Source organism: Melanostigma gelatinosum (assembly GCF_949748355.1).
Source record: "Melanostigma gelatinosum genome assembly, chromosome: 3".
Taxonomy (NCBI): domain Eukaryota; kingdom Metazoa; phylum Chordata; class Actinopteri; order Perciformes; family Zoarcidae; genus Melanostigma; species Melanostigma gelatinosum.
This window is the reverse complement of record NC_136636.1, coordinates 28,683,469-28,696,953: the sequence shown is the minus strand read 5'-3', so window position 1 is coordinate 28,696,953 and position 13,485 is coordinate 28,683,469. Positions and strand designations below refer to the sequence as shown.

The 13,485-nt window shown below is 43.6% G+C and overlaps 1 protein-coding gene across 1 annotated transcript in view; it reads left to right on the top strand.

Annotated features, from left to right (window-relative positions):
- Positions 1-466: 466 nt before the first annotated feature.
- plekha6 (pleckstrin homology domain containing, family A member 6) overlaps positions 467-13,485 on the top strand; it is a gene marked incomplete at its 5' end in the record, with an annotated part of 116,503 nt that continues 103,484 nt past the window's right edge. The window contains one exon of the mRNA XM_079296858.1: positions 467-741. Within this exon, the coding sequence (XP_079152984.1) occupies positions 467-741 (275 nt within the window). The remainder of the gene's footprint in view (positions 742-13,485) is intronic.

Sequence of the window (13,485 nt, the reverse complement as noted above, 5' to 3'; positions counted from 1 at the left end):
ACGAGGTTTATCAATGTATGTGAATCCTGTGGGAGTGGTCTGGTTTAGTGAGAAGTAGTCCAGGGGTTTATACCATGTTTCAGTGAGGCAGAGGAAATCAAGGTTACTGTCCGTTATGAATTCATTCAGAATGAGGCTTTTATTGTTGAGTGAGCAGGTGTTGAGCAAAGCCAGTTTCAGGTGACGTTGCTTTGTGATAGGCTGTGAGGACTGAGGAAGGGGACGGAGATTGGACAGATTCACGTGTTGCTTATTGTGGTGACGTAACAAGGAAGTTCGGGTGCGACAGGACCATAGGGATGGGATGGAGTTTGGGGACGTGAAGTTATAAGCGAACATGTGGCCAGAACCTCTGTGTGAAGGATGGCCTCTGCGAAGTATTCCATGTTCTTTGAGAATGTCCATGCAGTCCGGACACAGGTGGTTGTTGAAGTTGTGAAGATCTGACGTGGAGTACAGCGGCAGCATGGTCCGGTTGGAGAGCGCTCGCGATAAGCTAGCATTAGCTGGTGACCAAGAGCCGGCTGTCCGTGAGAGGAGAAGCGATGTGCGTCCCAGGAGTATCAACGGGATGATCCACAGCATAACAGCGGCAAGACGTCAACAGTCCGGTGAGGAAGGAGTGGTGGCCTGGAGGGGCTACCAGCCTGTTTGGAGGTCTGGTGCGGCTGTGGCGAGCGGAGAAGACCAACTCAAGGCTGCTAACCGCGCCGGGCGGAAAGACCCCGGCAGGATAAACAGGTGTGCTCGTGCTGGCCGCTCGGGTTGGCAAGCGATGTAGCAGGCAGGGAAGACCGACAGCTCCAGTAGCAGGACAACGATGTAGCGCTGTGGACCAGACCCGGGAGTCCTGGGGCTAGCACGGAGGTAGCTTTGGCAGATGGAGACGGTAGGTTGATCTGGTGTGGCTAATCCAGTGAAGATGTTTGAGTAGATTGGATGGTAGACGGCAATATCTAGCCGCAAACAAGTAGCTCAACTTTATCGGCCAGGTTTTTAGCATTGGGATCCATTTAAACAGCAAAATTTAACAAAAACTTAACAATCAAGTACGGAGCGGCAGCCAAGAGTTTTGCCAGCATCTGCCATCTTGATGGTCATAAAATTCAGCACAGGACCCCCCATTGAAAACCGGACACTTTCTTTCTTTTGGTACATAAATGACATGCTCTCTACCCCTCGGACCAGCAGGACCATCACCTACTACCCCTGATGTTTCCTCCGGTTGTAGGGAAGACGGGTTGCTGGATGCAACAGGAGACCCATGCTGTTGCAACTGTGCATTCAAGGAGTCATTCATGTCCTTTAAGGCCGACATAGCTGCCTTGTCTGCCACCACCCCCTCTTGAAGAGATTCCATCTTTACCGTTCGCACCGTCCACTCCAGCTGATGACCCCGGCTCTTGTAGCTGTGTAGACTTCGTGAGACCCACTGCCTTGGTCTAAAATCTATTACCTTCCCACTAGTCCTGCCCCTCCAGCACTCGGCCCAACCAAACTGTCACTGCCTAATTGTACCCTACTCACAGCGCCCAACTGTAGCACCCCATTGCCACAGAGACCCGGTTCAAAACACCGTAAAGGCACGTACACACAGGAAGCAGTGTTATGAAAATATAAATCTTTTATTTGTACAAATATAACTATGTGGTTTAGCGGGCAGGAGGAGTTTCACAGACCAGGTCCCAACATAGGCATCACAAACAACTTAAAGAAACAAAACAAAAGACCAAGGCAGCGTCTCACTAACTAGAAAAGAAATGAAAACGAAAACATAAGTAATCACAAATAACTGCCAATAAACAGAAAACAAACTCAAAATATTCTACTTCAACCCACCTACTGTTCAGCAACCCAGCCAACCCCACTTGGATTCCCTCCCAGCTACCATTGTGTGCACTGCTCAGGAAGCTCTAAAAAAAAAAAACACAACATTACTGTGACGAAGGACGACCTCAGACGGGTTTTGGAGAAGCAGCCGTGCAGGAACCGCACTACGCCCGTGCGGAAGAGGACGGCAGTCAGCTGCTCGCGGACAAATATTAACGGCGTTGAGGAAGTGAAAAGGCGGCTGTGTCTGTAAATAGATTAGTTTATGTTGCTGTTCGGAGTTTGACTCTCAAGACTGTGTGCGTGCAAACAACCAGTAAGTAGATGTAAAGTTTGGTGTTAGTCTAATGTAGTTATAAGTGTTATATTGTGTCATTTGCACGGCAATCTATTCTGATAGTTAGTAGCTTGTTCCTTGTTTGCTAAGTGGTGGCTGTAGGAGTCCCGGACCTGTTTATCACTGCCTGTATTCTGTCCCTGTATGTCCTAATTAGAAACCAATGCTGTATAGAGGTATTTACTAATTATTATTTCATGTATGTCTGTTTCAGAGCACACACAATTGCTTGTTTGACTGTTGTCAATAAACCTCTCAAAAGGAACATCTTGTCTGGAGTGCATTCAGATCGATACCCCCTGGTGGCCACAACCTTTAATGAACCACAGTAAAAATATGCAGTCCTTTCCCAGTCAATACAACACGCTATGTCTCCGCTTGTTGCAGGAGAGAAAATAGATGGACTCGGCACCCCCGCTCGTGGCGGCGGAGAGAAAGACAAAGAACGCGATTTGCCAGCAGGTGCATCTTTTCAGCTAATCAGGGCCCGGCGGATCCAATAGTTTCACCCCGTCAGTTCCACTTGGTTACATCAATGACTCATGAAGTTACAGACTAACAACACTAATGACTTGCGTTACTAACATCACTAACAACACTAACGACTCATGTGACGAACAACACACGTGACTAAAGACTCACTTGACAAAATGGGAATGTTTACTTTTAGTTTCGTGGGACACAAACAAGGTATCCTGGACAAGACCTGTGTTTGTTTGAGCCAACCACCATCCTTGTGTGGACAATGTGATGTGTTTTAATGTATACCTTTCAATAGCACATTTTTGCACATGAAAGCCAAAGAAATGGCTGACTTTTGTATGCAAAAAGTGAACAATAAAGTTTTCATTTGAATATATCATCTATTAATGAATACATCAAAATACATCAAAAAGGTGCATAAAATACATTTAATTCCACTTATTTGCGATGGATTTCTTAAAACAACTCACATCATCATGCTGCAAGTCCATTGAGCCATTGAGCTGCTAGATGACAATCACCTGTCGGTCTCCTTCTGTCCTGTCTGAAAGTCATGAAGATTACATTTGTCAATACATCTTTAAGATTACCTTGGAGCTCAGTTACCATCAGTCAAGCAATGGTAGAAATGAATGTTATGACCTTTTTTGAGACATTCCTTTCCCTCCATCAAGAAATATCAGTAAACATTAGCATGGGATTGCTCATGACTACCATCGAGTTTAAGAACATAATCAAAACAAACAGCAACGCGCTCTTTCACCAAAATAACGTTAGCCTACAATATGTCAAGGCAAGTAATGTGAACTGTTCACACTGATCACAATCAGCTTTATTGGCCAAGTATGTGTAAGCTACACTCAGGTCTTCAACAGGGGATCTGCGAAATTTTTGGTTGATCAGACAATTCAAATTTTTTCTTTCTTTCTTTTCTAAACATGAATCTGCCCATTATTTTAATAGTTCAGTATGCAAGATAATAGGTATGTTTATGCATGGCAGTGGCACTAATAGGCCATCACTCATTTTCGTTTCCACATTTGTGTTTAAAATGAAAACATCAATTTGAATAGCTTGTATGCATGATTATCATGCAATTGACAGACAATGTTGATATTGTATCAGTTGACAAGGTATGTTTATAAATGGCAGTGGCACAGCCTCCCTACTCACTGTACCTTGCACATGTTTAAAATAAAAACATAAATATATGAACCTCTGTATTATTAGATCAGTATTGAATGCACAATAAAGAGGTATTCATGGTACTAGGCCCAGTTTAATATAAAACACAATTTTATACAATATATATAGTCGGGGGTCCCTGCTCCATTTCTCTCTGTTTGGGGGTCCTTGGCTGGAAAAATGTTGAAGACCCCTGCTCTAGGGACAAGGACAACAAAGCTGGAAAAATAAAAGAGACTACTATAATGTTCACAAGAAGTGAAAAATAGGTGTGTACAAAACAGCACCAATGACCAACAACATAAATCAAATGTCCAAGTTAAGTGTTCTGACCACTCAAAATGCTTTAACACTACATGTCATTCATCCATTTAGAGCAGTGGTGCCCAATACGTCGATCGCGGAGGTAGTGCGGGTAGATCGCATGCCATTCAAAAAAAATGAGATGTCCTCATGGCATTTGCCACTTGATTTTCTAACACACGGGTCACCACGTGAGCTACTGCAAAACTCTGGCGAGCTAATTAGTTAGCCTTCCAATTTATTTCTACTAAAGAAGCTAAAGCTGTAGCGCCATGATTTGGGAAACTTCCAAAACCTGGCGTCAGAACTGGAGACTCAGCGGAAGGCGTGTGCGTAACGTGACAGTGCGCGCTACACAGAGCAGATTGACAAGTGTCTGTCAGAGTTTGACAAACGCTTTCCAGACTTTGCTTTACTCGAGCCAGTTGCTACACTTAATCATATTCCAGCATCGTCCTTTCGGATCCTGACTATGTAGAGTTATACCTCCAGTGTCACAGTACAGCAATGTCTACAGCATGTTGGAGACTTCTGCATGTAAGTAGACGGATGGGGGAGCAGTCAGTCTCAAAGCATATGATGATGATGATAGAGTGGATGTACATGCAGGAGCTATTTCTGGGACTGCAGTGCCATGAACACACACACCGACAGAAGATGATTACTATCATTATTTTGAAGCAACCCAAAAAAAATTAAATAGTAACAGCAACTCTAGCAAAAACATCTTTTACAGGACTCCACCAGTGCTTCTTATACTGATGCTGAGTCAAGTATGCATTTGTTTATTTCTACTTGTGGTGGTCTTTAAAGTTGCACACATCAAATCAATATTTTTTTTACAGTGGATCAACTGGCATTGTTGATCCACAATGCAAGCACTACTTGTGATGATCCCAGAGAGACGATAAACAGTGGTCAGTGCTCATCGCCGCCTGACACTGATGCACATTTAGTGTGTGTGTATGAGACACACCCAGTATACAGAGAGTACACAGACAGAGAGAGGCCACACAGGGCGGCCTCTGATTCTGGAGCATTCAGAACATAAAGAAACCAAAGCAGAGCTAAAGACTGAAAGTCATTAGTGGACAACTCCAACTGAACGCTTATTATTGCTCTATGAAAATATCAATGTATGGTGTTTTTCATGTTACCCACAAGTTAATCCAGGTTTAATAATAAAATATCTTATATTGAAAAAAGAATGTGTCACCCAACACACAGGCGCTTTAGATTTCATTCAGATCAGGGGCTTTTTTCAGTTTCTTTCCTGACATGTTGGATACATAAGATGCAGTGCACGCATGAGCCAGAGCACGATTCATAAGATTTTACATTTTCTGTAAAATTAGACAATTTGTCCCCAAGTTCTTAGAGACACCGCCTACGCTGAACTGCCATAACTCTTGAAGGCATAGTGAAATGTACTAGAATGTATGGGCTGCCTCTGCTGCCTCCATGACAGGTATTTGGTAGAAACAATGGCAGCTGCAATAAGCCAGTTTTGACTTTGCACTGTGTGCATTTTGATGCAGATTTCACTGCCTTGGGAAAGGTGCAGTTTGTGCTCTCTGAGAGTTAAAATGGTATACAGCATGTATAAACACACAATGTTCCTGAAGCGTTTAACACTGACTTCACAGAGGGGCTGGTGTTTGACTTGACTGAAGTATGAGTGTGTCTATTGCTGTGAGCTTATAGAGCAGCCTGGATCAAGTGATCATACTCCAAAGGTGTGTGTGTGGTAGAGGCTTGTGTGGACATGTGAGTGAGACAAAGTGGGGAGGATGATGTGTCCTCTTTACTGGCCTGTGTTTTGCTGTGACTGATGCACCAGAATCCCAATCACAGTGACCTGCACACACTCACTCAGATACAAAGCTGCTCAGGGCCTTGCAGACACTAAGGGTGGACTCTTTTTGAGTTGTCAGTCATTTATATGGTAGATAAATGTGACCACGAGCCGCGGCAAGGCCCGGTTTTGGTTTACAATTTTTAGAGTGCACTGACCCTTTAATAATGTCTCAAACCAACTAAAAGCCCACATATCCTGTATTGGTACATGTGGCTGTGAATGATGGACTGAGACAGGATTCCCCCAAGATTACAAAGTTTATTATGTCAAATACTTTAAACAGGGTATTAAAAACACAGGAAATCCATTCCATCTAATGCAGGGGTTCTTAACCTTTTTGACCTTGGGGCCCAACTTTTCAAGTACAAAGTGTCCCGGGGCCCACTCTGACTATATGCATCAAAAGTGTCAGACAACCTGTAGGTCATACAGAAACAGAGCAGTGGGCCTTTGGAGTAAGTAAAAATTTAAGATTTTTGTCCGCATAAAATAAAAAAGTATCTTTCAGTATAAATAACTGCCGGTGGCTGTATCTGTACAGGTAACGGACAGTATAGGGCTGTGATTACACTATCAGTGAACAACTGCCTCAAATCTGAAGAAGATTGGACAAAGTATGACCATTCTACAGTGTTTCTTCCATGAAGAGATCCAGGCAGAGCTCTAAAAGGACATTTGGAGACCCAAATGGACACATGGTAACCACATGATATTCTGACACACTAAAGGTGTTTCTCCCTTTATATTTTGATATTATATTATTTTCCTTTTATTTTTAACCTTTGCAAATTGCAAAAACTATGTATATATGGTCGAAGACATGGTGTGTGAGTAGCGGACTTGCTGTGCGTAATGGCTGCGATCGAGTATGAGAGTAGCTCAGTTATGCAAATGTTGACAGCTTATAGAAGAGGAACATAAGGTTTGTACTACAAGTACTAGCGTTTTCTGAAGCCAGTAGCTCCATGGTAACATCCGCTAGCATGTTGTCGGGTCTGTAATGTGTCTTTTTCCGTCGAAATGCTGCAAGATCCGACTTGCAGCGGTTATGGCGACTTTGGACAGTGTGTGTGTGGGCTCCTTTTGTGGGGAATCGATGATTGCTTTGCAAAGATGAGGATTTTGGGCATGCTGGGATACCAAACACGGACATGTTTTGTGACGTATTTGCGCAAACAAGCCGTAGGACCGGAAGGGGAGGGGATCGAGGATGCCGGTGTTGAACAGGCAAAACCCTTGTTCAATAAATGAGATGATACAATGTGATGATCACAAAGACATTTATTATCATGTGTATGTAAACCTGCATACACAACAAGAAGCCCAACAGGCTTTCCCACGAGCGTTGGATGTTTCGTCGCTACGTGTCGCTTTATTTTTGAAGGCTTCAGTGCTTCGTTTGATAGCATTAGCCCACATTCCACACACTGAGCCCTCGGCTCTGCCTCGTTGCCTCCGTTCACAAAGCCGGACTTAAGAAAGTCAGGGTTGTACTTGCACACACATTTAGACTTTTGGGGGGTATGGCACGACTGTCGTCTTCATTTTTTCTTTTTAATAACTTACCCATAACTTTCGCTAGCGGCTAGCTGAGTGTCTTCTTCTACTTATTGCAGCTTCTTAAACAACTGACTGACGCATTACCGCCACCAGGTGGTGGGAAGCTATATTGTAACTGAGCGTCTCATGGATAACAGTAATATCTCTGGTGTCTTCAATTGATAACCTATGCGGTCCTGCGGCCCTCGCGGCCCACAGGTGCAAAACTGAAAGTTTTTCGCGGCGCCATGGTTAAGAATCACTGATCTAATGTATCCAAGGCAGTAAAAGGTCCAATATACTGCATGCCACAAATTCCAGTAAAAGAAGGGAGTGCTACAGGACGAATGTTCGTAGCCGCAGACAGAGAGGAGAACGCAATACTGGGACAGAGTACTCCCTACGCTCCGGTGTCCCCCCCACACACACAGAGCAAAGCAGAAGGGTAAAGAAACAAGTCGTAGAGGGAGTGCAAAGGAAACTACCACCAAGCACACGATTATGAAGTGTGAAGCACAGGTGAGAAACTCTGTCACCAAACCCTCCACTGTCTGGGCGGCCACGCTTCCCACCGGTCCTACAGCACTCGGACAGAAAACAAGTGTTCAACACACAATGTTAGCACCACATGGCAGCTACAACAATCTACTCAGCTAAGCCTCAACTTAAAAAAGCTAAAGTTAACGCCTACCCAAGCATTGCACGTGACGGGCACGAGGGATCAGAGGGGAAAGACGTAGCTCGTCGGTACGGCTTATATAGTAGACCAAACTATTTGGGAACAAGGAAGGAGGAGGTGCTAAGGCCTACCTAACCCTACAGTAGCCACGGAGGGACATTTCACTACCGGCTACATGAAGAATAGACTTGATAAGGTGCAATTGTGTGTCGTTTCATTTATTTTGGGGATGTTCTGTTTCATAAATCAGGTTTAACGTTTTTCTTTCCATGTTACTGGTAGTAAAGAGTACGAAGGCAGCTCAGAATGAGTTCAATGGGAACATGTCTCCTCTCCAGAGTTTCAGGAGAAGCTTCTTCTCAGGTTTAACCAGTGTGTCAGCATCTAGCTAGTTTTTCAGCCTGAGTCTGCTGCTGTCTACAACAACACATTCTGACCTCAACTAGTCCAATACCCTCACTCACATCAGTGGTGGACATGTCAGGGACAGCGTGTCACTATTTCCATGTTACATGCAGTGTCTTTTCAAAATAAACTTCAGTTTTTACAGAAAGTTAGGTTCAGGCAACAAAACCACTTAGTTGAGTTTAGGAAAAGAGTGTGGCTGAGGTTAACTTGACTGACTAAAAAGTGACATGACAAGATGTCAATGTTGACTTTCAGTTTCACAAGGGACACAAACTACGGTCTCCTGGGTGAAAGTCTTGTTCTCTGTCTTTATACTCCGTCAGTTGCTCTGAGCGTGTAATACTGACACCGATATGTTTACATGGGAGTAAGTTGAAAGTGCCATGTGACACATACAGAAGATAAAGGGTGCCTGGTCGCTATGTGAGAAGTTGGGAGTGAGAAGGGGTTGTGTACAACTATAGGATATATTGACATTTATGGTTCCCAGATGGTGTATCTGTGACTCTGGTGAGTCATCATTTAATAATTAGTGCAAAGCACCATTGTGCCTACTCTCGTACAGTGAGGATTAAGTCCTGTACATTTTAGGTATTCAGTAGAACGTTGTCCTTTTCCAACAATGTCATGAAATATTGAGAGAAGGACCAGCACATTGTTGACGGAGAGAAAAATATGGACCAACTCTAGTCTTAACCTTCCAGGTTCAGTTTGTTGGTTCTCCTGTCATAATACGCTTTTTGGAAAATATCGCCTTTTCTTCATAAGTCCTCGACAAAAAGAGAACAATCTGAAGAGGATGGACCATGTCTCGAAATAAACTACAGCTTTTTCCTGTTTTTCCACTTCACCCTGATGTAACTGCATCAGGAAAGAAAAAAGTAAAGAGAGACAGCCAGAGATGGAGGTCTGAGGAAGATAAAATGGAGGTGATGGTAAAGAAAGGAAGACGGTCACAGGGGAAGAAGTGACAATGTAAAGGATAAAGGAGTGAGTGCTTGGACTTGCTAAATGAATGAGGCAGAGGGGAGGAAAGGGAGGGAGGCAGAGAGGGAGATGGAGGTAGACAGCAGTGAGGAGGAGGAAGGGAGGGGGTGATTGTTACTGGAGCCTTGGAGGTTTCAAATTTCTCCTTTCTTTCGATTCCCTGCTCACATGCAGAATGAATCTCTTGCTTTCTTTTTCTCTCTCTTTTATTTTATCCAGACCAGTGGGGCTTTCTGCAGATGGGCCCGTTCCAGCAAAGCCCAAACATGTTGTAACCGACTGGAAGACTGGAGTGGACAAAGCAACAAAGAAGAGAAGAAAGTGAAGGAAGGGGTGTTGAAAGAAGGTAAGCACTGCTGCACGTGTTCTTTGTTTGAAACGCTGAAGGAAGAGAAGGAGGGGGCAAAAAAGATGGAGGGATCAGTTCCTGTTATCGTTGTGTTCAGGGTTTGTGCTTCAGTGTGTGTGTGTGACTAGCTGCTGAGGTGAAGGACGAATAAAGGTGAAGGACTAATAAAGAGGTGAAGGACTAATAAAGCCATGTCTGGGCTGTGACCACGAGACAGAGAGCACTCCACACGTTTTCATGTGAACAACACACCGTCATTTATGTTACGTGGAGAGGAAATATGTGAAGAATCCACTGATATTCAATAGAAGTATGTTCATGAGGCCACACATGAAATATGTTGAGACTATTGATATTCAATCGCGTTATGTGTATGAGGTTATTGATATTCAATAGAGCTCATGTCTTGAGACTCCAGTGATATTCAACAAAGTTATGTTTATGAGGTCATCCAGTATGTTGAGTCCAAAGATATTTAAAAGAGTACTGGTTAGCTCACAAGTTATCGTGAATGTATGTGTTGCTGTATTACAGATATATCATAGCACAGATGCATGTTGTTATGGGGGCGACTGTGGCTCAGTGGAGAGCAGCGTCGTCTGCTACTTGGCCAAGACGCTAAACCCCAGAATTGCTCCCGTAGCTGTGCCTACGGTGTGTGAATGTTGTATGAATGTTAGTTATGATGAGCAGGTGGCACCTTAAACATTATAAATATGAAATTGCTCAATTTAAATAAAGTGATTCATCTGATTAGATTAAATGAGTCATATCTTTTTTATGCTCATTCTTTAATGAATATCACTCGTCCATTTTTTCCACATAAATAAAGCAGTGTCGTCGTGATAGATTTGACTTTTGTAGTTACTGAAAATGTTTGGATCACATGAGCAAGAAATAATCCTACGCAGCCACCACTGGAATCTAATCGTACTAATAGAATAGTAATGACGTCAGTGGAGCCTGATCTTTGTTTGACACTGTGCACAAATACCCACTTTAAACACAATGTGGACTAGAAGTAGTCTAGTACTAGAGAGAGAAAAACAGAGAGGTAGGGAGAGAGAGAGAAACACTGACTATTCAAACTTTACTTAAAAGGAGTGTTGAATAATATGCCACACAACATATTACATCTTTATAGCACAATTTTTCACCAAAATCATCCAAGTTGTTACCTGTAAAAAGTCTAAAATCAATCCAAACTCTGGCTTTGACCAGTGAAATGAAGACAGGAAGTGCTTCCTGCCCTGTCCTCCATTCTGCTATTTCTGCTGCTGTAGATCAACAGTTTGGCCTCTCAACAATGAGGTTGAGCAGCTGCCACTTTGAAGGGTTAACTTTCTTATAACAAACTCCCTAAATGAAGGTAGTCTGAGACCATGTTTCACCAAATCGTCTAAAAACAATCTGCAGTGCATTAAAAAGGTTACAGAGTATTTTACAATCATAACAAGAAGGAAAAACGGTCTCCACTTCCTCACAGCATGGACATTAGGGCTGCAACAACGAATCGATAAAATCGATAATAATCGATTATTAAAAAAGTTTTCATTATCGATTATCAAATTTCATCATTGATTCGTTGTGTCGCGCAATTATTACGCCACTCAATAAGTCGCGGAGATGTTTGAGGGGAAAAAAAGAGCGGAGCACAGCGCAGAGAGCTTCTAATGATGACCAAGACAGGTCTGGTTTTGAACGGAACACTTTACTTCCTGAAAACTGCAGTTTAACAACTGTCGATGAGGTGTGCGGTGAGGAATGCGGTGAGGAATGTGAACGTTGTGTACTTTCCCCTTCAACACTTTCAAAACTTTTTCCAGCTTCTGCTTGCTCCGGCCTGCCACGGCCCACTTCAGGTTCCCTTTCGGACCCTCGGACACAGTCCGGGCCACCTCCTCCACCACAAACTGTCCCGTGAACCCAGAGGCTCCGAAGATAACCAGGTGGTAGGGCCTGTTGGATGATGTCTCAACACGCGCCATAGTGACAGCTAACAGGCTGGAGGATCTCACTGCGACGGTACCTTCACCTCTCACAGAGACTGACTGGAGAGAGTACGACTGCGTGCTGCAGTTTTGACAGTGCTGCGTTCTACTTCCGTGGCAACATTATTGAGAAGAATAATCAATATCTGTCTTTTTCGCTTCGCTGCGTCTTTGTCACAAACCAGGTTTTGATCAATCACTGAAGACATTCACTGATGGATGTATTGGTTTTACAACTGTATAAGAAAACATCGTTGATCAACACTGGACTAAAGTGAATTTAGCGTTACGTGCTAACCGCTAGCGCCGGAGCTAAGCTAGCTCCGGGCTAGCTCAGCTAGCTTCTCTCCTCGGGGAACCAGCGCTGACCTGCGACACTGATTGCCTGACGCCAACTGGACATCTAACATTAAGCCTCTACGTCTTGTTTTGTCGTCTTGTTTATCGTTACCACAACAAAGCAACGTTGCCTGAACTATAAGCTAGCAGTCCCGTGAGCTGGCGACGTCCACCACCAAAGATGGAGGAGGAAGTCGATAAGATAAATAAACCACTATCACCTCGGAGGACAACAACTGTGAGTAGCTCTTCACTTGATTCTTCGAACGCAACTAGTCAAGACACTGCCTCTACTAAAGCTCCACCTGCTCCACCCAGTGCATCTCCTCCTACTACTAGTGTTTAGCGAATGTGGCTCCTGTGGCAAAAAAGTGAACAAGGACGATAAAGCCGTCGAGTGTGAAGTCTGCGTTCTTTGGTTTCACATAAAATGTCAGAAGGTTACAATCAAAATGTACGATGTCCTCGCTAACAATGATAGCTGCTCTTGGTACTGTTCCTTCTGTAAACGCGGAGCCAAGACACTTCGAATGCAATTAGTGGCTGTCCAAAGAGATCAACTAAATATGCAGGAAGCAATTGAAACTCTCTCAGACAACACCAGGGCAAATACGACTGACATTGTAAAGCTGCAAACGGACTTACAAACAACACACACCAGGATAAACTCACTGAACAAAGATCTAGGAGATATAGCTGTACGGATGGAGGAACTAAAGAAACCTGGATCGCGCAGCCAACTTGCCGCCGACCTAAAAACTGAAACATATCATATCGACATCTAATGCACTAGCTACGGCTAAGATCAATTCACTAGAACAGAAACTGGAACACATCACGAGCAAAATCAACACTATACAACTCACGCCAGTTGCCCAAGACACAAGAAGCCTTAGAGAGGGCTTAAATGAGCTGGAAGACAGAAAAGAGGAAACTGAACCTAATTGTTTTCAATCTACCAGAATCCACAACCCAGGAGGAAGACATCCAGGCAGTCCAAACCTTAACCAAAGATGAATTCAAACTAATCGTTAGAATTAACAAAGTAACACGATTCGGAACATTTGATAAAGACAAACGGAGGCTACTGAAGATCGAACTAGAGACTTTGAGCGAGAAGAAACTAATTTTAGCAAGGGCCGCTGAGCTTCGCAAAAGCACAAATGATGTCTATAACCAGGTGTACATCTGTCCGGA